The sequence below is a fragment of the Engystomops pustulosus genome, chromosome 1, assembly GCF_040894005.1.
Source record: "Engystomops pustulosus chromosome 1, aEngPut4.maternal, whole genome shotgun sequence".
NCBI lineage: Eukaryota > Metazoa > Chordata > Amphibia > Anura > Leptodactylidae > Engystomops > Engystomops pustulosus.
The window spans coordinates 47,460,532-47,488,253 of NC_092411.1; the positions used below are offsets into that span (position 1 = coordinate 47,460,532).

The 27,722-nt window shown below is 41.1% G+C and overlaps 1 protein-coding gene across 6 annotated transcripts in view; it reads right to left on the reverse strand.

The window, feature by feature from the left end:
* Positions 1-27,722, reverse strand: part of MCTP1 (multiple C2 and transmembrane domain containing 1) — a 486,374-nt gene that overhangs the window by 376,860 nt on the left and 81,792 nt on the right. Inside the window, exon 1 of one of the 6 annotated variants that reach the window (XM_072139718.1) lies at positions 214-309. The exons of the other annotated variants lie outside the window; for them this stretch is intronic. Within the exon in view, the coding sequence (XP_071995819.1) occupies positions 214-216 (3 nt within the window). The 5' untranslated portion in view covers positions 217-309. Of the gene's footprint in view, positions 1-213; positions 310-27,722 lie in introns of those variants that run through there. 6 annotated transcript variants of the gene reach the window in all.

Here is a 27,722-nt window from a genome sequence, read left to right on the forward strand (position 1 = left end):
ATGGGACGTGACTGAGAGGCACTGTTGCTTCATGAGATGGGAAGGAAATCTTTTACTGGAGAAGTAGCAGCTGTTTATAGGAAAGCACAGACCTCTCCTCGGTATTGTAAGATTTAGGCTTGTAATGTACAATATGCAGAAGCTAGGTAAATGCTCTGCGTCAAGCAAAGGGTCACTAGTTACAAAGATACCATCATTTATAGACTTTCTTACCATACTTTCTTGGTCTTGATGTGTCCAATTTCAAAAGGAAAATGGTAGAAATGTAATCATATATATGTGTCCCAGAGGGCATCCGTCTTACCTCCTCCTCCATCCTATCACTGCTCAAAAAGAGGAGGTCGGGAAAAGAGGTGGCGCTTAGACTGCTCCTCTGTTCTGGGACTGGGTGAGCTACCACCAACTATGTAATATATATCACACCCTAGTCCCAGGCCAAACATGGAGGATACCGAACCCCTATTAGCGAGGCACAAAATATGTCCAAAACTAATGCAGAGTCAAATGCATTAGGCAAAATGTGTTTTACCCAGTAAAATTCAAGAGAAATTGAGGACAAGTTTAAAGAACAATTAATAGAGCACCTCTGTGTCATCCTTTCCCAATTTCGGCCCTGCACTGGGAGTATCCAAGAACCTTTCGTCATTGAAGTTCTCCAAAACATAATATTACATATTTTTAGACTTAAACTTTAAAAATCCTCTGATAATTTACTTTATCTCATAAAGAAATAGTTCACAGTAAAAGTTGTCATATATTCTTTTATCCCTGCCTACTGCAACAGTCCATATCTAAAGAGCAGACAGATAAGGAGAAGTAGTTGCACTGTATAACTCAACTCCTTACAGAACTGGATAGTGTTTCAGTTGATAAACTCTGTAAGGAGAGCTAATAGTATAACTTGAAGTGTCATCCAGGTCTGTAAGGAGTTAAATCGTAAGAAGCTTATGACTCTTCTTCTTATCTTTGTTTTATGTGTGTGGATATAAAAATATATGAATCAAACAAGGGTAATATTTGAAAGAAAGAGGGTAAACAAAAGAGAAAGAAGCATTTAATAAGATATATATGAAAGTTGCTTGTTATACCACAGAGAGTAATCAGAGCTGTGTGATATAATAAGCCGTGCACAGTTGTACAGGGCAGCATCTCCCATGAGGCTGGAGGGAGTTCAGTTCAAATGGATCAGAGGTCGTCTATCGGGGTGGGGGGTCTGGGTTGGAGATCAGCATTTTATTTCTTGCCTCAGGTAGCAAATAGGCCAGAATCAGCCCGGTATGACCATGTACAGATTTCTATCTACTGCAAGTGACCATAGAAACTTTCTATAGAAGGACAGCAAGCAGTGGTCTAGAAAACCATGAGGAATTGATACAGAAAGTATATGGTGAAAATTGTATAACCATAAGCCAGTGGTGGCGAACCTATGGCACGGGTGCCAGAGGTGGCACTCAGAGCCATATCTGTGGGCACTCAGGACAGAGTTCACCAAACAGGACCTAATCCACCAAATCTTCCTGCTGTCTCAGGCAACTTAAGAGATGCTGCTCTCAGCGCGACTCTAAAGCAAAACTTCATTGGCTGTTTGGAACTGCAGGTAAAATGTGGACTGAACTGCAATGTCTTTGGAGGTCCTCCTGCTAGACCCACCATTTTTCCTGTACAGAGAGAGTCCCTGGAGAGAAGCAACTATGATAGTCTGAATTTGCCCTCCTCCTTTCAACTGTATTGGTGGCTTCAGGAGGCCAATACGATTGAAATATGTGTAAGAACAGGTAAGTTACTGCTTACAATTTCATGTTGGCACTTTACAGTAAATAAGTGGATTTTGGTTGTAGTTTGGGCACTCGGTCTCTCAAAGGTTCCCCATCACTGCCATAAGCCATGCACGTGTGGCCACCTCCCTACTAGTAGACATTTATAGACATGCATCCAATGGGACAGGCAGATATTAATAATAAAAAAAATATATAATTATTATTATGATGCGAACATCCCTTTAATGCAGACATTATACACATTTTCATATATGTGTACTCAATGTTTGCCTATTATTTGGCTTTTTTCATCAACATTTTCTATTTCGTTAATATGACTAAACACTTTGGATGTCCTACTTACCATTTATTTAGCAGACAGAAGTGGCACTAATGTAGAAATGACTCAGTTTCATATTACATGACTGGTTATGGATTACACATTTGTACAGGATCCAAAACCATCTAGCAATGCAATGAAGCATTATTTTGTATGCCATGAGTTTCACTATTCTGACATCCGAATTACAGACCTTGAAGCAACTGTAGGATTTGTCGACATTTGTTGATTACTTAAAATTTTGGGGGTAGATCATTTGGCTCTGCTCCAAGGCAGGTGAAAAATATCAACAGCAACTTGGTGTTATGCAAGAAAATGGGGTAGAATTCAACTCTTTGTTGTCTGGCTGATGTTTATTAAGTACAGGCAGTCCCCAGGTTACATACAAGATAGGGTCGGTAGGTTTGTTCTTAAGTTGAATTTGTATGTAAGTCGGAACTGTATAGTTTATCATTGTAATCCCAGCCAGAACTTTTTTGGTCTCTGTGACAATTGGATTTTAAAAAAGTTGGATTAATAATAATTAATTACAGACACATTTGATAACTGTTATAGCTAATCATTGTAGGACTAAAGTACAATAAATTACCAATATCCATAGGTCTGTTTGTAACTAGGGGTCATATGTTAGTCAAGTGTTCTTTAGTAGGGGACCGCCTGTATAGTGTATAGAAAAACCTCTCCAAAAAAATGTAAGGGACGTTGTTCTTCTATGTTTTCTGAGATTCCTCTGCTAATTCGAACTGAAAATGAGAAATACAAATGTGCCCCAAAATGGGCAGTTCTGGAAGCTTTACTGGTGGTGGGAGGGGTCAGAGATTGGAATTTAAGGGAAGCTATCACATCATTGACCCCTATAAATCCAATCAAAGTATTTTTTGTAGCCTCTGTAAGTCTTCCTGACATGGTTTCAACACATATCACAGCCGCAGCATGGGAAGTGCCAGATGCTACAAGGAGTTAGAGTGGGCAGAGCACACAACGGTCAAGAGGCGGGGTAGCTTGACTGCTTGGTCCAGCTACCCCACCTCCTTGACTACCTTGTAGCCAAGAATAAGGTACTTTAATAAACCATGCTGTGACTGTGGTTTGCAATGAGGGAGACATGAGAAAACATAAAAGATAACACTGAACTACTGTTTACAGATAGGTAAGACATTCTATACCTAAATTTTGGGGTCTCAGAAAGCCTCTTTATTTTTACTACCCATGATCAAAGTGGACATGTGCTACAACCAGTAAAAATAGTGGGGAACAGACATAATTCTGTTGCGAAATAATAAATTACCTAGGCCTGACGTCCCAAATTTATTGTCTACATTCAAATATTAATGTAACGTATATAATGTAACTAATGCAATTTCCTGGAGGAAATTGCATTAGAATAACAAATTATTCCATTTATAGGGAGCGCAGAGTTGTTTTTTAATATAATGTAACTTTTTTTCCCATTGAAGTAAAGCACCTTAGGTCCTTCTTCCATTAATTTCAATTGGATTATAAACAACCTTCAAGCATTACATCTACAGATAGCACCAAATTATATAAGATAATGAACTGAGAGCAGGAATGTGTTTCTCTGCGCATTGATTTCAATAAAAAGCTGCTCCACATACCGCTCTACAGCAGAACTTGTCTCGGGCTGTTCTTGATGATATGGGCGGTGGACGGGCAAACCCCTATGTTCTGATAGAACCACATATTATCAATGTCTAAATTTTGACGACTCAAGGCACAATGTCGTATACACAGTTCAAAGCTATATATGATACAAAACAATCTAATCTGGTGCTACGAGCTGCATAATGGGAGTTATTGTACGCCCTATATGGAATTAATGGGAGGAAAGGAGCTATACATATATATAAACATTATATATATATGTACATATTTATATATATTTTTATATGTCCGTCTTATTACATATGAGCTTTGTACAATGCTTTCAGGTTATGAAAAATCTCTCTCTTTCTCTCTGTTACCACCACAGAATGGTGAATATTCACAGTAGCAATTAAATATTCCTAATGGTCTAGTAACACATTTCTCATTTGCTGCTAATAATGTTGTGGCAGTTATTAAGTCATAAATTTATTTCAAAGCTTCTATTCCAGGGTTATTTCCCATTTCCATCATCACTTTTGACACAATTCACAGATTTGCTGTTAGAGAGGCCTTCAGGGGGATACGAAAATTGGCACCAAAACTAAAAAGTTGTATGTATATGATATATATGGAATTGAAATGAGTATAGGGGTTGCTGCCAGTTATAACCTACTCCCCAGATGAGAGTCAACTGAACCATGACAGAAATGCGGATTACACACGTCCAGCAGTCATCTGCATTTACAGGCGGTCCCCAACTTAAGAACAACCGACTTACAGACGACCTCTAGTAACAAACGGACCTCTGGATGTTGATAATTTCCTGTACTTTAGCCCTTTAGGCCACAATGAACAGCTGTAACAGTTATCACTGGTGTCTGCTATGAAGCTTTATTGTTAATCCTGGTTCTTATCACAATCCAACATTTTTAAAATCCAATTGTCACAGAGACCAAAAAAAATTTGGTTGGGGTTACAATTATAAAATATACAGTTCCGACTTACATACAAATTCAACTTAAGAACAAACCTACAGACCCTAACTTGTACGTTACCCAGGGACTGCCTGTACTACTATGGTACAGCAGAAGAGAACCACACTCAGCTACCTCTGGAAGTCCAACAGAATTTAAAGGGGTTGTACCATTAGTAAGATTTATTTTAAAAAGAGTCACCATCATGATTAAGACACGAAGCGTCAAAAAACGTTGATTCTAATTGTCTCGTGTTATCTGCACATGCTTTTAATTTAATAAAGCTTTTAAGTTTGAAGACCCCCAGAGTGTGTTATGAGTGACACAGGTGTTTCTCTGGTTTACAATTAGTAGTATTTATCCCCTAGGCCCATTCCTATGCTCCATTGACTTCTATAGCTGATCGAAAATCAGAAGGTCCATAACAGATTGCGGGGGTCCAACAGTAGATCATATATTTATTCCCTATCCTCTGAATAGGGGAAAAATATTATTAATGACACATCCCCTTTAAGACATTCTCGTAACATCCTGTTCTAAATATACCAGTCACTTTGGACCACTGTACTAATGATCGTCTGGACCTCCACCGATTTGTGTACCACGGGATGAATACGGCTGGGTGAGGGGGGCTTACAGTCTGACTCCCGTATTTATTAATCCCAAATTATTAATTTACTGGGTATGTATCTCTCTTTTTGCCTTCACTTGCAGCTATATAAAATGTTAATACAAGTGGCATTATAGCAAATATAAAGATAGATGATAGATAAATATCCCTTTATGCTGCCTTTGTATCAGATAACGCATATATTATGGAGCAGTCCTGACTGGGCAGCACATGTAGAGGCTTCACGAGGACTAATTTGACATTTGCTGTGTGGGATGAATTTGGCACGAACAGGACAATTATTAGTATTTGAGGAATCGTGACTCTTAGATGACTGGGAACTTTATATGTGGCAACAAAATACTATATTGAGGGCTCAAGAGGTGAGCTGCCGTGTCAGCTGTGAATGTGAAGGAGAAATGCTGAAGACAGGAGACGCAGAACAGAAAGCAACGTAGCTACAGAATATTAGGTAATAAGAACTGTAATATCAGAAAATCACTGTGGTTGTAGGTGAAAGCATATATAGATTTTAGTTGCTGATACATCAAATGATTTTTAATAAAGCCTGTGATGAATATAGAAGTATACAGCAAGGGAGGGCAAATGTCAGATTTTTTGATACGTACATCGGTAATTACACATATCACAACTACTCCTCACCTCCTACAGCCGTATTTTGAATTAGAGTAATTATCTCTTCGAGAGGGACGCCTCAAAGGCCTACTTCACATCTCGAGCAGACTCATTTACACCAAGAATCTTCATAGAGGTCCCTCTACAAAAGGGTATATAAACCAGAAAATTCATATTCCAGTTATGGAAGTATAGTACATCCCAGCCCAATACCAGATGTGCATCTGTGATCAAGGCAGTGGGGTGAAAGTGGACCTCAGTGTCACGGTTTATAAGGAAACTGAATTAGGAGAGCAGCAAGAACTAGGGAAACAGGGAAGGGGAAACTGTCCCTTACTCTGAGGCTAAGCTAGTCAGTATCTCCGGGTGATGGTCAGTTTACCTGGGCTAGTTCCGGATCCGACAACTTCTCTCTCTCTGAACACGAAGACCTTTCCAGATATTAGGGAACAAAAACTTAAGGATACTAGGGTCTGGTGTACTAATTTTGGGCCCTCGTAACAAAACAATTGCTGTAAGTAAAACTTGGTGAGCAAGAAATCCCTGCATGCACACAAACAAGACTGAATGCAGGAAGAAGGGCAATAGAGCGGGCAAGAATAGTGGGCAACAACCAGAGCAGGTTCAAAAAACACTCACTAGAAAATAAACACAGACAAAGGGGAACAGACAGGAAAGTGATGAGTGAATACAAGAGAAAAAGACAAACTTTACAGAATCTCTCACCACAGTCAAAAACAGTAAGTATAGATGTTTCAACAGAACAGAGCCAGGGATAAGCTGGAGATACAACAATACCTAGCAAATACTGAATTACAAAATCAGCCTTAAATGGAGCCCGGACACTCCTGACACAATAATAAAAATTAAGACAGCTAAGAACTAAAAACAGCAGCAGGTAATGCAGAAACACCAGCAACAAGAAAACAGGTAAAAAACAATCTGTTACATAGCACAGTGGTAGAGAACCGACTAGCAAGGCCAAAGGACACCGGTTCAAATCCTGACACTCAGTCTCAATCTATTCTGGAGGCTTCAGATGAGGAGATACGCAGAACTCTCAATGGGGTATAATAAGTGGATCCAGATAATTTTGATGGTGCTGGAACCATAGTCCTATGACCTCCCACTGAAAAGTTAGAATTCATCCAAGGTTGAGCAGATCCAGGTCTGAGGCATTCCTTGCACCTGCTGAGGGGCAGAAGGGTGTATCTACCCATAAAAGCAGATGTGCCCCCTGGCCATTATTCTTTCCCTGGAAGATGATTACATCAAGATTACATTAAAAGGCAAGAAGAATGTGTGAGTGCTTGCCGTTCCTTCTCATTCATACAGCATAAGGTTATTGACATTACCTTGATTAGGTAACTGAATTCAATTGATTGCTCATACTTGTTGTACTCCATTTGTAACGTGAACTGTGTCTACTGTACATATATTATACAGTCTAGTACTGTATTGTAGTGTCTAGTGTGCCCTTAAGCCAATTAAATATATCATTTTAACTTTGTATGTTCTTTTCGATCTATGAATCCCCACATCCATGCCTCGGTTTTAAATACGCTACGTGGGTTGACTTCTGGCCCGATATAATCCTGTTACCGGGCTTAAGGGTTGGTGGCAGACTACCCTGCTCATAAGGCTCTCTTGTAGCAGTCACTGACCTTGGTGGTCGGATGTAACATTTCTTTGCCAGCTTCTTCCAGTACTAATAAGTACCAGTGTGTGGAGCCTACAAGCCCACCGGTCTTCAGCAGAGCCAGCTGCTTAGCCTGTAGGAAAGAGGCAGGTGGCAAAAAGCTGAACAGTTAGTGACTGGTACAAGGTTGACAACAGGACTAACAGATGGAAGGGCAGAGTACGGAGTCAGAGATTGGATGACAAACAGGTTGCGGTCAAAAATGCAAAGTTCTGGGATGCACAGATTGCAAGTAGCAAAGGGCTGGAGCACATGGATGAGACCTAATACTCTAGCAAAGCAAACAGATTTATAGCCCATCTCACAGAGAAGATCACCTGACCACAGGAGGAAGTTGCAGGACTGCAATGCTGAGAACCTTCCATCAGTGGGGCTTAACAAGTAATGTACATACTTGCCACTAGAGGGAGTCAGAATGCAGGAAGAATCAGTGCAGAATGGTGACACTGTTTCACTGAATCATGTGATCAGAGGGTGTTTGTGAACATAACTTAAAGGGGTCCTTAAAGGGTCCAGAACATCACACAGCCAAGGGGTTTCCTTATCCTTAATAAAAGTTACCAATATCAGGTAGAAGTCCAACACACAGCAGCTCCACGAAGCAACTGTTCTCAACAGCTGATAAACAGAGAATTAACAGGAAACAGATATTCCCATTGTCAATGTTGTGGAATCGCTGCAAATAAGAGTTGATATGTAGTAACAGAGTTTGACCATTTGACAGACCATGGGACTGTCTGCTTTCTCTCTTATTCTCTGAGAACTTATCTAATATTGAGACCCCATTCTATGTACCGTATATTCCGGCGTATAAGACGACCTGGTGTATAAGACGACCCCCCTACTTTCCTGTTTAAAATATAGAGTTTAAGATATATTCGCCATATAAGACTACCCCTTTTCCAACGCATACAAAACACCGGTAAAAATTTAAAAAAAAAAACAGATTTGAATTTAACATGGCCCTTTTTTTAATTTAAATTCTTATGACATGCAGGTATATAGCAGGAAAACTGTCGCTCATAAACATAAGGCATACAACAACAACATTACTATTACAGCACTGCCCCCAGTAGTATACAGCACAGCCCCCAGTAGTATACAGCACTGCCCCCAGTAGTATACAGCACAGCCCCCAGTAGTATACAGCACTGCCCCCAGTAGTATACAGCACAGCCCCCAGTAGTTTACAGCACAGCCCCCAGTAGTATACAGCACAGCCCAGCCCAGCATTAAAAAAAAAAATAAACTTATATACTCACCCTCCGGTGGCCCCGATGTGCTGCGCTGCTCCCCCGATGTCCGCGTCGTCTTCTTTCTTCTGCTGGGCGCCGCCATTGATCTTCCCCGGCAGGCGCCTAGTATGATGCGCCGCAGCTGACGTCATACTAGGCGCCGCCCCGGGGAAAGACATGGCGGCGCCCAGCAGAAGAAAGAAGACGGCGCGGAAGACTGAAGACGAGCCGCGCAGACATCGGGGCCACCGGATGCAGCAAAGTGAAAATATACAGCAAAGACTTACCGGCTATGGAGAGGGCTCAGCCCGTGAGCCCTCTCCATGCACCGGGACCCGACCGCCGCCGTGAATACACGGCGGTCGGTCGGGATTACCGGCGTATAAGACGACCCCAGACTAGACAGAAGATTTTTCTGTCTTCAAAAGTCGTCTTATACGTCGGTATATACGGTATATGTTTTTAAACCCAGAGAGTATCCTTCTAAGCTGCCCATATAAAAAAATATATCAATGCTGCTTATTTTTTCTGACCATTGTTTTAAAATTTTGGATGAATGATAGTTTGGCTGAATTCGGACAATTTTCAGCCTTCAAAATCATATGCCGCTATGTGCAAAAGCATTTTACTTTTTATAATAATGGGGTTGTCAATGTTGTCTTTTTTGTGTCACCCAGGAGCTCCTGCAGTGCTCCTGGGTGGAACGTAACCGCTGCATAGCCGCGGTGTAGTGTATAGGCTCGTATAGGCCACGAATATGCTCAGTTGCTGAATTGTTGGAGCAGTCACGTGCTCCCTGCACCACAACACAGAGTCCTGTAGCGCTCACTACTACAAATGACCTCACAAATAACTGATCCGTACAACTTTAGTTTTGTAAGATGTTTTCTGTATACACCGTATAGAAGTATAAGAAGACGTGGTAAAGTTTGTTTTTGTACAGAATATCAAACCCACTTCTTCTGTTATCTCCAAGGACAGAAGTTTGAAAGATTTATAGATAATGTAATCGAAGTTTCTGTAAGTGCTGATAAAGGGAACCGTGATGTAGCCATGTACCATGTAATAACTGTGCTATTTCTCCCCCATCAGAGTCATTACTATATCTACTAATTGGATGTATTGTGACAAGTTTTCAAATTCTATCTGTAAAAGTGTTCCCTTATCTACTTGGCAAAACCAGTTAATGAAACTATGGTATATAAATTCATGTGGAAAAAGAGTGGGATTTCATTTTGGATTATGTTGTATGTCTGTCTTTAGTACGAGTGTCAGACATTAGGCATCTTAATAATAAATGCGACATCTCCCGAGTAGAATCTCACATCGTTTCAGCTATCCAAATCAATTATATCAGTGTAAACGAACACATAGACTATTGTAAAATTTTGGATAATACCCGGTGGACAGCCTTGGGTCATTTGATATGTACACTGAGGGACAATGTGTCACCTTCCATGCGTTGGATGAGTTTTCTTTTTAATCTTATACGTCTGATAATGAGATTGTCCTGGCAGGTAATTTTGCTATAGAGTAGGTAAATATAGAACATTAAGTACTGATACACTATGGATACTATGGTCATACCAGGGCTGTGGAGTTGGTAAAACAAGCCTCCAACTCCAACTCAATTTCCCTAACTTCAACTTCAACTACCCCTCCACCAAAGTGGTACCGACTTGTACTCCACAGTCCTGTTTTCCTGGTCATTCTAGCAGTACTTGAGATAAATGTGCCAGTGCCTTATTCCTCTAATCTATAGCAGAGAAGATTGACTACTGAGCATGTACAGAAAGTGCATCACATAGTCATCTCAATTAAGAGGGGGATCATGGATGTAAAAGCCATGCTCCACAACCCTGGGTCCTTCTATTATAATTTGTCATCTTAGCTAGGACTGAAAATATAGTCAAAATGATTGCTATAGGAGCTGCTGCAAAAATAACAAAAGATATCAGGGTTTTTCTGAGAAATACCTAACATCCAATGGTCCCATGGATTCATGTGGCTCATATAAAATGGTACTAATCTTCAATACACTAAACAATGTACAGTGATGTGCTTGGTATTCCCATAAAGGTCCATAGAACTCATAGGGACTACACTGCCATATTAAATAGTGGAGTATAAGTATTGGTGCAGAATCAGAACCCCAACAATCTGATACTCATGATCTATACTGAGTCTAACAATATTATAGATTTGGAAAACCCCATTCAATGTTCGGTCATCCAAGTCCATTACAGGCAGTCCCCGGGTTACGTACAAGATAGGGTCCATAGGTTTATTCTTAAGTTGAATTTGTATGTAAGTGGAAACTGTATAATTTATAATTGTAGCTCCAGACAAAACATTTTTTTGCTCCAGTGACAATTGGAGTTTCAAAATTTTTTGCTGTAATGGGACCAAGTATTATCAATAAAGCTTCCTTAAAGACACCTTACAGCTGATCATTGCAGTCTGGGACTATAGTAAAGCATCCAGAGAGCTTAACCAGAGGTCACAGTGGGCAGAGGGGTCCGTCTTTAACTAGGGGTCGTCTGTAAGATGGGTGTCCTTAAGTAGGGGACCGTCTGTAGAATAAGGGCACACATAACTAGTGTATGACAACATTTTAAGTTTACAGTACAGTCATAGTTTATAGATAAATTAAGGTAGTTTTCCAGAGTATTTCTCTGATCCTTAGGATAGAAGCAGATGTCTGATATCTATACATCTGATGATCAACAGTTTTAACCCTGTGGCATCCTCACAAGTGCAGGATTGTAGAGTGTAGTGTGGCTGTGATTGGTAATACAGTCATTCCCACTGAGGCCGGTCATCGCAGACCTATGAATCAGAAGCCGCACAAGTGCAGATCAGAGGGGGTGCCAGGTGTCAGACCCCAGCTATTCTGGTGTTCATAGCCTATTATATACTAAGTGATAATAAAATGTATCTCTACAAAACTAGTTATACTGAATGTGAAAACTACATTCCCTATCCTTCACCTACATAGGCCAAGAAAAATCTGTGCAGAATATGATCCTATATCTCAAAACCGCCTCCCTGATGGCCCTCAACAAGCAACTGGGGAGCACCACACAGAGAGATAAGAAGAGTCAGTGTACATAACCATGTTTAATTTTGTTCTGATACTCTGATGATATTACCAAAGCTACAAAAAGTAATGTAAATTCCAGGGTGATTGTCTACTTACTTTAGAGAATATGTTATCTTTTGCCTTAATAGATTAATTTCCTAAAGAAAAGAAAGCAAAAACATGAACCAATGCTGCATTATATATGAAGAAACTGGAGTCAGTCTATGGAGTCTGAAAGCTTTGCAGATAATCTACCATAGTCCTATAGTCATAAGGATTCATTACTTGTTCTTAAAGATGATCTTTACTTAAAAACAGAATATAAGTCATAGTCGAGTCTAGCATGTTGACATAACATTCACAATATTTTATGCAAGTTCACCAGAGGGGTCCATCTTAAATCAGGGGTTGTCTGTATGTCGGGTGTCCTTAAGTACGGGTCCGTCTGAATATATATATATGTATATATAGCTTGAGAATGGCTACATGGAGATAGCCGAAATGTTGTATGTACCACTGGTGAAATGAAATAAAATATCACTTTTTGATCACGAGTGCTTCTTCCCTGCATTGGATTGTGTGTGTATATATATTATACAGTGCCTACAAGCAGTATTCAACCGCCTGCAGATTTAGCAGGTTTGATAAGAAGCAAATAAGTTAGAGCCTTCAAACTTCAAACAAGAGCAGGATTTATTAACAGATGCATAAATCTTACAAACCAAAAAGTTATGTTGCTTAGTTATATTTTAATGAATTTTAAACATAAAAGTGTGAGTCAATTATTATTCAACCCCTAGGTTTAATATTTTGTGGAATAATCCTTGTTTGCAATTACAGCTAATAATCGTCTTTTATAAGACCTGATCAGGCCGGCATAGGTCTCTGGAGTTATCTTGTCCCACTCCTCCATGCAGATCTTCTCCAAGTTATCTAGGTTCTTTGGGTGTCTCATGTGGACTTTAATCTTGAGCTCCTTCCACAAGTTTTCAATTGGGTTAAGGTCAGGATACTGACTAGGCCACTGCAACACCTTGATTTTTTCCCTCTTGAACCAGGCCTTGGTTTTCTTGGCTGTGTGCTTTGGGTCATTGTCTTGTTGGAAGATAAAATGACTACGCATCTTAAGATTCTTGATGGAGGAGCAGAGGTTCTTGGCCAAAATCTCCAAGTAGGCCGTGCTATCCATCTTCCCATGGATGCGGACCAGATGGCCAGGCCCCTCAGCTGAGAAGCAGCCCCACAGCATGATGCTGCCACCACCATGCTTGACTGTAGGGATGGTATTCTTGGGGTCATATGCAGTGCCATCCAGTCTCCAAACGTCACGTGTGTGGTTGGCACCAAAGATCTCGATCTTGGTCTCATCAGACCAGAGAACCTTGAACCAGTCTGTCTCAGAGTCCTCCAAGTGATCATGAGCAAACTGCAAACATGACTTTGACATGACGCTTTAAAAGTAAAGGTACCTTACGTGCTCGTCTGGAACGGAGACCATTGCGGTGGAGTACGTTACTTATGGTATTGACTGAAAGCAATGTCCCCTCTGCCATGAGATCTTTCCTGAGTTACTTCCTTGTTGTCCTTGGGTTAGCCTTGACTCTTCGGACAAGCCTGGCCTCGGCATGGGAGGAAACTTTCAAAGGCTGTTCCATAAGCCTTCCACTTCCGGATGATGCTCCCAACAGTGGAGACAGGTAGGCCCAACTCCTTGGAAAGGGTTTTGTACCCCATGCCAGCCTTGTCACCCTCCACGATCTTGTCTCTAATGGCCTTGGAATGCTCCTTTTCTTTCCCATGTTGACCATGTATGAGTGCTGTTCACAAGTTTGGGGAGGGTCTTAAATAGTCAGAAAAGGCTGGAAAAACAGATAATTAATCCAAACATGTGAAGCTCATTGTTCTTTGTGCCTGAACTACTTCTTAATACTTTAGGGCAGTGATGGCAAACCTTTAAGACACCGAGTGCCCAAACTACATCCAAAAACCCGCATATTTTTCACAAAGTGCCGATGCGACAATTTAAACAGTAACTTATTACTACCTGCTGTGTCACTTGTTTAAATTGTATAGGCACCTGAGGACACCAATACAGTACAAAGAAGGAGAAAAAGCTTTGGTTATCATTGTAGCTTCTTTCTAGGGTCCTAGGCTGCCTGGGACTGCATGACGCCTTGAGCCCTGTCTGGCGAAGTCTGTGGTGGGGTGATGGCACAGGTGCCCATAGAGAGGGCTCTGAGTGCCACCTCTGGCACCCGTGCCATAGGTTCGCCACCACTGCTTTAGGGGAACCAAACAGAATTCTGGTGGTTTGAGGGGTTGAATAATAATTGACCCACACTTTTATGTTTAAAATTTATTAAAATATAACTGAGCAACATAACTTTTTGGTTTGTAAGATTTATGCATCTGTTAATAAATCCTGCTCTTGTTTGAAGTTTGAAGGCTCTAACTTATTTGCTTCTTATCAAACCTGCTAAATCTGCAGGGGGTTGAATACTACTTGTAGGCACTGTATATGTATATATTAATTACCTTCCAGGTTATTTTCAGATTGCTCAGTTTCTATAAAACAGCACCATGGTGCCACCATCGGCAGTGCTTTCTTTTCTTGTTCTTTTCTTGGCATGAATGTGGTATAAAGGGTGGGGGGATCCCAATGTCTGGTGGTTCGATCGCCATACAAACCCTGATGAATGCCCCCCATATTTCCAATAAATATATTGGTATTGGACCACATCCTGCCTCACATTGTGTCCTAAAATAATTATCTTTCGGCAGTTCATGAACCACAAACAGAAATCTATGAAACCATCTATGAAATCAGGTTACAGTAATTTGCTGCTGTCAGTACCTGTCCAGCAAACCGCGCAACCATAACCAGGCTTGGCGCTAGCTGTCAGACTAGGTAGGTGGTGGCGAACTCCCCCTGTGATGTCCCTGCGGGCTAAGGCCATGCCTAAAGCGGATAAACCATCCTGACAACGGCAAACCCACTATCAGGGACCTAATTGACGGTCCTTGAGCGACCCTACATGAAGACAGGAAAAACATACTTCGTCTGGAAGCTGCTGGATGGTGGAGAGGACAGGAAACCGGAATACAGATATAGGTCAGTGTTCACACTGGTAACAGAAACTGACAAAAGACAGACAGAAAGGTGGGGTCACACTAGGAGATAAACGGTACTGAGGAACAAACAACACATACAGACATGCAGAGTCAAACAAACCGGGTGAAAACCAAGATGGCGGCAAAGGTAAAGAATTGTCTAGCAAATAGAATGGTCAGTAGGCAAAGCAGAAGTCAATACACAGAATAGCAAGAAACGCAAGAGCACTAGATACACAGATAGACTGCAATAACCAGCACCAGATGAAGGGACTGGGCAGACTATAAGGCAGTAATGGACACTGCCTCCAGCTCTGACTGCCTCATCCGTCCATCACTCAATCCGCAGCTGCAGGCAAAACAATTACAGAGACACACCCAGGATCAGAAATGGAGCTGTCAATCACAGGCAGCTCTGGGTGTGGTTTTCCAGCAAGAAGCCTGAAACCTGATCCCATCAGAATAATTTGCGAGTGGATGCCCTGTGGATGGTAACATCCTCTTCCAATAAGATCCACCAATAGAAAGATATGAGAGAGATAGATAAGAGATCAATAGAAGTCTGGTGTCTGATATAATAGTGATCATTAATTGTACATTAGGATTGTTTTGCTTTCTCCTTAAGTGCTACAGCTAAGAGCTGTTATAATGGACTCCGGCTAATGAGCATCCCGCATCAAGCATAGACCTGTAGGAAGCACACAACTTATTCTCAGCACACAAGAGGTGTTTACTGAGCTTTTCTCTTCTTCATAAATAACCATTATAGCGTCTTACTTGATGTGCTGTGAAATTAAAGCCATCACGTTGAGAAAATTGAAAACTTCAGAACTTCTCATTAACCGATTGTCAATATCTACTAATCCATAAAAAATGTAGATAAATAATGATTTATGGTAAGTCGGTGACTTAATTCTCATTTGATGTTTATAGGCTTTCTGTTCCACATGTAAATGAATGTCAAGCGAAGTTTAACCCCTGATAGATATATAATAGCAATAAAGATCATCAAGAAAAGTTTCAGCGGAGAGAGGTTAATTGCCTGCAAATGTTTTCATCAAAGCTTCAACTTCTCTGAAGGCCAATGAGAAAATGTCAAAGCGAGGCTCAATCTCTAGGGAAGCCTGACACTTTTCTGAAACTATGGCATTTCCAAGACCCAATCTATCTTGTAGACATTCCCTACCAGCTAGACCTAAAAAAAAACCTAAGTAAGACGATTTATCAATATTAAAATGGTAATGCCCTTCTGCAATGCTGTTTACCGCCAATCAATCTATAGGCAAAAAATTGTTAATTTTGAGACCAAAAATATTTCCTGCATATGAAGAATCCTGTCTTACTGCAGGCTGAGTTATGGCAATCTGCAAAAACACATTGCTACAAGGTTTGTGCATTCATCTTTGTAATAACGTTCCAGCATTGCTTGTCCTCTGTCTTCAGACAACTTGTGTAAGAAAACAAGTAAATAACTGCAGAGTCTGGGAAATCACTCTACGGAAAACTTACAGCTGAAGTCCATTGTTGGCTGCTCAATTGGCTTTCAGCACTGATCCTTTAATCTTGAATATCTAAGATTGAGCGCTGTTCCTACTGATCTCACACTACACGTTCAGTTTGGCCAAAATTTCCATTCTTTCTGTAGAATGTGCCAAAGAACATGGGACACGTATGTAATACTCTTGAAATGTTCATCCTGTACCATCATGACGGATAAGTGGTTCAAACTACCACTACATTCATTCTCTTTTTAGGGCTATTCCCACAAAGACAAGATTCTTAAATAAAAGGGATCTAGGGTCAGGCATAGCAGATTCTTCTAATGAAAATCTCCATTCTGCTCTCTGTAGTCTCTTGCACTCATGCCCCTCCCCCTGCATTCCAAGATGAGCTCACATACAGACACTTCCTTGCTGGCAAGAAGCGTGAGGAGGCTAAATCTACAAGCTACAGGTAAAATAAGATCTTTATAGCAGCAGAATGTGCGTTTTATAGCTCAGATGTAGCAGAGCTGAAATGTGTCATTGTGTTTATATCCATCTCAAGGATCTCTCATGACTCTTTCACATCTCTCTTATTCTATGTGGCACATACTAGAAGAATATTTAAAAGCTAAATGAAGTAAAACCTTGTACCCTGATCTAACAAATTTTTCAGCACACAGCATGACATAGCACTACAGGGATCGTGAAGTGTCTGCTTAGAAAGTCTCCTCCCGCACTCTGGAACATTACACTGACCATCACTGAGTTATAGGAGCTAAAACAGCAATAAAACTAAAAGTAAAAATGAGTAATATACTGACCGTATATTATTGCAATGGGCTTGCATGCCTAATATATTAATGTTTGTTAAAACTAATAAAACAGATTTAAACATAAAATTTGAGAACTATTTTTCATGGGAAAACCCCTTTAAGTCCTCATGCAGAAGGCCATAGCTGTGGCCATCATGGGCATCATTTACTTGCATTATGCACGGTAACAATGTGGTAAGCACACTGTATATCACCACACAGCGACCGAGCTGGTTTGTATTTGTGGCTTTAATAAATGTGGACCAAAGCTCACCAAAAAAAAAGAATGCACACACTTCCCGGGCAGTGCAGGGTGCACCTGATTAATGAAGACCATGCGTCAGTTTTGATGAATCTGCTGTACTCTGCACACTCTACAGTCAAACTGCACATAGTATCATAGTGAAAAAAAGGTTAGAAAAATACTTCAGCCAATCAAGTCCAACCTATACATTATATTGTGTTGATCCAGAAGAAGATGCCAATTGACCCAATAAGGGAAAGCTTCCTTTCCGACATAGTATAGCCAGTTTTTCCATTCATTCCTTTTAGACTAACATCAAAGAATGAACAGTGAGCATGTACCAAAGCCGTCTTATGATAGCCGTCGTACCAAAGCCGTCTTATGATAGCCGTCATACCAAAGCCGTCTTATGATAGCCGTCGTACCAAAGCCATCTTATGATAGCCGTCGTACCAAAGCCGTTGCAGCCGAATACATCAAAGGGCTCTGGCCCCTCTATGTATCCCGCGGGAGCCATTTATTTCTGAGCCAGGCCCTACCATACATAAAAATTTGTCGGCTGCATCGTTTCTGTCCTCGCACCTTGCCACTACCCGCCAGGCGCATTCCCTTCACAGCCATCAACGCCACCCTGGAGCGGAGGTGGCGGAAAATGGAAAATAGTCCCAGGTGCTAGCAATAAGCTAGTAACACCAAGTACTAACTTCTACGCCACATCGAGCCCTGATAAATACCCCGCTGACTACACAATATATAAGACACTTGGAAAAATGTATCATTAGGTCAGCTCCAAGAGACAGTTGTATGGGGCACATTTACAAAGAGTAGTGCAAACTGCAATAAATGCAGTGGAAAGTGTCAAAAAGGCAACTGCACCACAATTGCACCAAAACAACGCCACAATAAACAACCCCACAAAAAAATGTAACGATACATTACCCACATACATGTGATTGCTGATCACATGCCAAAAAATTACATAGATGATGGTGTATCTTTAACATTTTTGGATGCTCCCTAAAACTATGGGGCTTCAATTGTAATAAGAACACACATTTTTCTATGTGAGAACATGCAATATGGAAATGATTGATAGGCGTCAATATAAAGAACAACCCAACCTGCTTAAAGCAAGCCAATATTAGACTAGAGATTAATACCAATAACAACAAATCTGCTGAACTTTCTAATATATGTACATGCCCTGAAAATATGTATCTTTGCGTCTCATGCACTCTTGGTAATTATTTCAGTATTGAATTTGTTATAATTGAACATTTGGAGCACTGCGCTCCTCCTAAAGTATAATGCTTTTAATTCTGCTGTAACATGTCAAAATATGCTCCAGATACAATTCAGCCCAGCACCCATTCATACAGTATATCACTTTTTACACGTTTCTCCATCAACACATCTAAGGAGCCACAAAAGAACAGAAAGCACTTGAGTATGAAAAGCCGCAGAGGGGGAACCTACTACGATATAAAAGAACATAAAACACTGTGAGTAACCCTGAAGGGAAAATTCTCCATTTGCAAAAATAATAAAAGAGACGTAATAGGAATTTCCTCTTGTACATCAATTTATATGCACTTTCTAGAAAAAAAATAAGCCCTCTTCTGCAGGAGCCAAGGCCTTAATAACCCATTACCTCATGGAGTGTAAAAATCAACACTTAAATCCTGAAAAATCTACTTTGCTTCCTTTTATTAAAACAGCACTTTTTATTGCTCATATATCTAACATATTTAAGTCATTATACTTGTCAATGCAATTTTCAGATCAAATTAGCTTAAAATGACTGTGTTCTCTCAACATTATTGAAATAGGAACAGCTGGCATTAGGCATGTCAAATTTTAGACATATATATATATATATATATATATATATATATATACAGTATATATATACACAACATTGCTAGTTAAATAACAATTGGATGTTAAATAACACGCAACATATATACACAAATGGAAACATGTTTTACATTTCACTTCATGCAATAAAATATGTTCATAACCCATCATTTCAGCATTTTATTACAATGCATTCCGAATTTTTTTGATAAAATCCTGACAATTATCGACATTTACTGTACATATCAATCTGCACCCAACATCCCCTAATAAGAATGTGAACATGGTAAAGAGTTCTGTAGAGCAATAACATCACATCTTATGGGAATAAACGTTTTGGATGTAGTTTCTGTTGATTCAGGGAGCTATTCTGACCGCCATGTTACGTGTCGAGAAAGGATATTTCCCTTATTGGCACCAGCCTTGCCAGGTATAAAGCCTTCTCATGGATCAACACAATGGGGCAGATTTACTTACCCGGCCCATTCGCGATCCAGCGGCGCGTTCTCTGCGCTGGATTCGGGTCCGGCCGGGATTCATCAAAGCAGTTCCTCCGCCGTCCACCAGGTGGCGCTGCTGCGCTGAAGTCCGCTGGAATGCCTCGAAATACACCGGCCTATCCAGGATGAAGGTGAGTGAAATTTTCGCGACACAAATTTTTTTTTAAATGCGGCGGTTTTTCCGAATACGTTGGGTTTTCGTTCGGCCACGCCCCCCGATTTCCGTCGCGTGCATACCGGCGCCGATGCGCCAAATTCCGATCGCGTGCGCCAAAAACCCGGGGCAATTCAGGTACAATCGGCGCAAATCGGAAATATTCGGGTAACACGTCGGAAAAACGCGAATCGGGCCCTTAGTAAATGACCCCCAATATAATTGAATAGGTTTGACACGATGGACTATGGATATATTTTTATAATCTTATTTACCATAATACTTTGAGGAGCACTGCATAAAGTTAAAAGGTAGAAAATGTACTTTATACACATCCAAGACTATATAGGAGTAGCTTAAAGGGGTTGGTTACTCTTACCCAATTATAATAGGGTAAGTATAAGACCCTAATAAAGTCACCTATATTAGATTTACCCTGGGAATCTACCACCTGGATCATGGATTGTAAACCAAGCACTTACTTGCTGTGAGCATCTGCTCTTCTTTAAGATTGTTATGCCTTGTTTTTTTTGTAAAGGATTTAATAATTATGCAAATGAGCCTGAGAGGCTCAAGGCTCCATAGCTGTTAACTGAGCCTGGAGCCCCTCAGGATCATTTGCATAATTTTTTAATTCTTTTCTTTTCAAACAAGGGCATACTAAGCACAAAGAAGAGTGGATCCTATATTTCCTTTAAAGTTCGAAGGGATTCACGGATAACATGGACTTCCTTTAACAACCTGTTTCCAATAACTGGAGTACAGTCATTAGTGAAATACAAATATGCAGCCCTCCAATCACTGACATGGGAGTGGTTACAACAGAGGGGGAGTAATGACTCCCCAGTAATGACTGCATCATTCAGATAACAGGGTGTCGTAGGAAGTTGCTGGAGAATCACATGACCTGCAGGTCATTGCAGTGAATGCCAAACTTTAAGAGGGTAAATACCCAGCTGGAGGTTTCAACTCAGTACTAAGTAAGGGGGGATCTAGCACTGAGCATAGTAAATTTTGCCTCACAAAAACAAAGTAACTGCAGGGTTTTTTTGTTTCACAGCCTCACCCAAGTCAGTTATCTTCTTATTCCATATCTGTTCTGTACACCGTAATCAGGCTAAAATGTTCATGCGATTAGATGCGTCTTTACATGAACGATTGGTTGGGTACCCAGAGTAACATAGAACAACAGAGTAAAGAACATTCTTTATTAGATTTAGAGGTGACAATACTGGTTCTCTCTTCTGAGATTTAATAAATGTAAGCTTTCAAAATTAATAAAATTATTACAGAAAAAATTGAGCTAAACAGTGTGGACTCTAGGAGTGATACGCAGAAGCAAACTCACAAAACACTGTGGGAGATTTATTAAAGGGAACCTGTCACCAGAGACCTCATTTACACTAAAGATAGATTGTAAAAGCCCATGACACCTGCAGTGTAAATCTGCATTTCTGCCTTTTCTAAGCATTTGAATTACAATATAATTGTGTGTTATAACTTACTCTTGCATCCTGACAAAATCCTGGGGTAGTCACAGGGGCTGGACTTTGGTTTGAATGCTTTTCAAACAACAACATGTGACTTGTCTGAGCTGCAGGCTGCCTCCATCTTTGTGCTCCTGTACAGCTTGTCCCTACCCCCACTGATGTCAGCTCACCAGGCCTTGATCTCTGAGAAGGAGCAAGAGGAGGGGCTGTACATGAGCACAAAGGTGTGGGCTAAGATCTGAGGAGTGAGTAATACAGACATGCCACATGTTGATTTTTGAAATGCATCCAAGCCATAGTCCAGCCCCTGTGACTACCCCAGGATTTTGTCAGGGTGCAAGGTAAGTTATTACACACAATTATATTGTAATGCAAATGCTTAGAAAAGGCAGATTTGCACTGCAGGTGAAATAAGCTTCTGCAAAATGTCTTTAGTGAAAATGGGGTCCCTGGTGACAGGTTCCCTTAAATCTGTGTGAATTCTGTCGTAAGCTGCACTAAAAAACTGTCTGCCTGACATTTATTATACAACTAATTCAATAAAAGGGATAAGGCCTATCAAAGGGGCCTGACCTAGCATCAAAAAGGCTCTTGACAGAATTTTATCATAGACATATAAACCAAATAATAGGAGGTGCAAAGTATGATTAGACAGTACTATACTAGGACAGATTTCAGATCATCCAGCATCAGACTCTTATATGAATATGTGCAGAATATGACTGTCCAGTCCAACTCTACCTTACCTTTTCATAAATCTGCCATTGTCTAGACTCTATGGGCCAGATGTACCACTTGTTTTTGAAACATCTCCCAAAGGTTCCTAGCCTTTTCTTTTTGCCTGGAGGCAGCCGGGGCCCAGAATATCCGAGTGGCTGGCTAGTGCCACCTTGGGCATGCTGTGGTCACGGTGTTTGGCATGGGGACCGGAGGGCTGACCTACAGCCTGGCAGGTCTCCAGCAGGTGGTGTGTACAAGAAATATGGAGGGAGAGGCTGATGCAATGGTTTCTCCATTGGGCAACCCCTGAGGTGTCTGTAGGATGAATCTCTGGGTGATGATGGGGGAGCCGTGATGGTAAGCAGCCTTATTCAGGGATAGACAAAGGCACGTTGTGCAATTCAACTTACAGTTCTTTGTTCAACTTTAAACAGTCTGCAACAGCCAAACGGTAGCAGCAGATTTAGCAAGTTGGAAGTGCAATGGAGGTAGGTTGTTCTCAGCCTGTTAGTAGCTTCAGGCTGGGCTGGTAGAGATGTAACTGAGACCAAATGGGGGACCTCTGCTCTGGGGCTTAAGTCTCCTGACTTGCCCTAATGAGTCAGACAGCTTGCCTTGACACTTCTGCTTCCTGGTATTATGACACTGGCTGATGCAGCGCTGCAGGAGCAGCACTTCCCTCTGCTAACCGGAGCTGACATGTGCTCCAAGATGGAGTCTCTCACAGTGATTGACTCTGCAGACCCATACTGTAGACAGACCATGTGCTCCCGCTCGCCAGGGGTTTATAAACTCCCTTGGTCGGGTGGTAGCACTCTCCAATCAGCTTCCAGCTTGCTTTACAATATCACAAGACATATCACTGGACAAGAACATTTCACAGTGTTAACTCCTGCCGTACCAGGCAGTGGCTACTGGATGAATTACCCAACAGTAGCTTCTGGATGAGTTGCTCAGGCTCACCAGAAAGATCCTGACAAGGAGAAGGCGCTATTTGCAACAACCACCTTACCTATGCAGAAGATTAGCGCTGAAGGGATTCCCTCCAGGGGAAGATAGAAGCCACTTATGAGGATCACTGGGTGCAACTTGTCACACGCCTGAGCTCTGCTGTGAGTGTCATTTCCATGCTGGGGTGTGGGAGAGAGTGGAGCTTGTAGGAGGCTCACATGTAAGTGCCCCAATCAAACATTGCGCTTAAAGTAAAGTGCCGTCGCAAAATCATGCCGAGACTCACAAGTGATTAATAAGAGGCACAAACTCATCACTGATGGTTGTAGCTTGTGATAGTTCAGGTGTAACAATGCGCCCGCATATAGTGTGCCACAACTGTGATACATCTGGCCCTACACAATTCTATTTCTAAGGTGCCATCAGCACTAACTACTATATGGTAATCAAATGATAAAGACTCGCATTTAGCAGATATGATGTCATTTGAGCCATGTCATGTTGTCTAATTTATTGACAAGCATTTTGACAGATTGAAGACTTCTTTGATAAATGTGTCACAGCATATATCACTGCCATTACCTTTCACACTGGGTAAAATCACACTTCTGTTACACCTGCATTTGTTCTGCAATGTGTCATCTTTTCTCTTTTACAATCTTTTTTGCTTTTTTATAAAGTGACAATCCACGTGTAAATCCTAATTTAGCTGCAAACCACAATGACTTTTCACTCCACATTAACAAACTTATGTGCACAGATGTTGTAAAATTCGGGTAAAATTGGTCAATAAACATGCAGTGCAGCAAGTAAGACAACAATTTTGACCTACCAAAAAAAATTGATTTAGGAAGCTATACATTTTTTTAATTTTCTAAAATGAATAGAGCAGTTCGGGGCTGGGACAAGGCATTTTTGTGTCCTAAGCAAACATGGTAAATGGTGCCTCTTGTTGCAAGAGCAATTTTAATTACTTGTTTTATTAACTTTTTATGAAATATGTCATATTGATAATTGATGATTGTTGAGGGTCATATCTCTGGAGCCTGCACATATTTTAGGTCCCCTGACCTCCTGCATGTGGGCTGAATGGAGAGAGTGGCTCACATGTGCATATAAAAAAAAATAGAAAAATTGTGGGTCCAACACTCCCTTGCATCAAAAGGTAGTAAAATCTACATCTTTAATGGAAAACGTTGAAAAGGTTACCGAAAAGGAAAAACATATGGGAACAATATGAACACAAAAAAACACACAAAATAAACATGTCAGGACATGGGGTGGCACATTTCGGACAGATTTTGCGCCCAGGGGCCCCCACCAATCTTAATCCGGCCCTGTAGCCAGCAACCCCCTTGTATATAACTAGTGAAAGTTCCGGACTTAACGAGGTTGGTGGGGGCCCCTGGGTGCAAAATCTGGTGGGGGCCCCCATTGAATGTAGTCCAGACAGGGAATAGCAATCGCTATATATTGCTCCCCAGCAATAACTATATACAGCCTCCTCAGTAATCACTATATACAGCTCCCCCAGCAACCACTATATACAGCGCCCCCAGCAACCTCTATATACAGTGCCCCCAGCAACCACTATATACAGCTCCCCCAGCAACCACTATATACAGCCCCCAGTAATCACTGTATACAGCTCCACAGCAATGACTATATACAGGTTCTCTATAGGGTTGAGGTCAGTTGAAGATGGTGGCCACACCATGAAATTCTCTCCACTTATGCCCATAGCAGCCAATGACATGAGGTATCTTCGCAGCAAAAGACGGTGCATTGTCCTGCATGAAGATGATTTTCTTCCGGAAGGCAAAATAGTTCTTTTTATACCACTGAAGAAAGGGGTCAGTCACATACTTTGCCGAGGTGATTTTCACACATACAGGATCCCTAAAGGGGCCTACCAGCTGTCTCCCCATGGTTCTGTCCTAAGACATTTCTTCGCCACCTTCTTGCTCACGTCGCAGTCTTGTTGGGACACGGTGCCCATCCACTAACCATCCGCTATTCCATCCATCTGGACCATCCAGGGTTGCATGACGCTCATCAGTAAACAAGACTGTTTGAAAATGAGTCTTCATGTATGTCTGGGCCCACTGCTACCATGTCCACTTGTGAGCTCTGGTTAGGGGTGTCCCTAATAGTAGGTTTATGCACCAGGGCAAGTCTTTGAAGGATCCTACACCATGAGGTTTGCAGGACTCCAGAGGCACCAGCAGCTTCAAACATCTGTTTGCTGGTTTGTAATGGCATTTTATCAACTTCTCTCTTACAGTAATGCTGAAAATTCAACAAATGACCATTTTCTGTTCTTTTCAACCTATAAAATTGGTAACTCTGCTGTGCATAATTTGGAACTTTGTGTTTTGAGTTTTTATTAATTTGGAATAATATACTCTTATCAATGGGAGGTTTGTTCGATAAAATTCGATTTATACTAACGGGTGATGACTTTTATTATACTGTCATTTGCATTGACCATTTAGGAAAACCAGAGATGAATATAATTTGCATAATAATTTGGAACATGGTGTATAGGGGGCTGCTCTTCCTGCAGAATTTTTCACATTTGCATCAAAATCCACAACTCATGTCCCTTCCTTTAATGAGAATTTTAATGAGATAAAATCTGTGTCAAAATCCGTAACATAAGTGGACCCTAACAATGAGCTCATCTCAAGAAGGCAAAATTGGGATAAAACTGTAAAATAACTTTTTTTTTAGCAAACTCTTTACTGTATACTGTATCAATTAGAGCCTCAGATATGACACATTGTAGCAGATGTCCAGCTGTGCTGTAAGAATTGACGTTATTCACGCAAGCCGTAATTGTTCCAGTTCTGTGAGTCGATAAGGTGAGGAATACAAAGAAATTTCTCCTTCATATCAGACAGAAAGAAATATTAATGTGTTCCCTATAAATATTAATAAGGAAGCTGTGCGTTCCACACAAAACAAAAGAAGCGCGTCTATGAATATGAAGTGATAAATGAACACAAACAACATTTACTTTTATGTTTCTGTATTTTGGTTAAACAGGTATCTCTATATCCGGTGGTATCACCGTCCTTACATCTGGGGATCCTGCTGTGTATATAACACTTTCATTAAGTTATTAGAATGTAATGTGTATTCATACATCTCCATCATTACTGTATCCAGAACTAAATATTTTATCATTTCTAATTCAATGATAGTAACCCCTTCCTGACTAGGCCTTCAAAGGCTTAAAAGGGGTTGTCCTGTCGTAGAACAGTTCCTGTGGATAGGGCCTAACTTGCTGATCGGTGGTGGGGGTCTCAGTGACAGGATGGTCCCCTGTCGCACTCCAAGATGACCGGAGCAGCCGGTCGCACATGTGCAGTCTGCCCCATTCATCTCTATGGAGCTGATGGAGATGCTGAAAATGGTGCTTGGCGACGGGGTTATATTGCAACCCCATTAACATGATCCATGAAGGAGCCATCACTGAGACCACCACCAATCAGCAATCTAGGCCCTATCCTGTGAATAGGGCTTAACTTGCTACAACAGGACAACCCCTTTAATGACCGGGGGCATTTTGGCATATTTTCATACTTATTGGTCTAAGGGCCACAACTTATATTTTTGTCTGCTACCTTAAAAAAAATTTGTGGTATTTTTTTCAGGACATGTAGAGATAGTTTAAAATTAACATTTTTAAAATGTTAAAGGATCTTTTTTCACTTTTTTTTGGGCGGGGGAAGTTACAAAAACTGGAGAAAAATCAGCTCTCTTTAACCCTTTCAGATCCAGTGATCACAAAACCGCTATATTTATTGAGCTGATGGCATTGTCGGCTCTTGTATTCTCAGCATAGCACTACTCCAGCACTATGCAGCAAAGAAAAGAAGCACCTTCCCTCTTTGGTGTCTGGCTGTGTCCCGCTCTTGCTCCATATATTAGTGCGGGAGCAGAAGAAACTGCAGCAATGTCACATGTATCCACAAGCACTTAGGTGTAAACACATCTGTGATTGCGTTTCAAAACGCAGCGTGTAAGTGTGGCCTCAAAGAGCTAGGTAATGCTCTAGCAGCGTGCAACCACTTCATGCTTAAGTAAACGTTTCAGCAATACAGGCGCGACTGATCTTAAGAGCTTAAAAGGGTTTTCCCACAAAGACAAGTTTTTTATATGTACTCAGGATAACAAAATAACACATTCCATAATTCACTGTTATTAACAAAAACGCAGCATTTCACAGATATAGGTCCAACCTGTCTCTATCAGTCCTGGTGTACTCAATTTAGTTTGCCCTAGAAACGACCCTGTAACTTCTGACTTGGGGTCGGGCAGCCATCTTGGATTTCTGTGTTGGATCGGGGAGCTGAGATTTCTGTCTCTCTCTGCTGCGTGTCCGTAGCCACGCCCCCTGCATGGAGCTCAGGGATACTCACTTCCAACCAGGAGATTGGAGCAGAGAGAGAGACT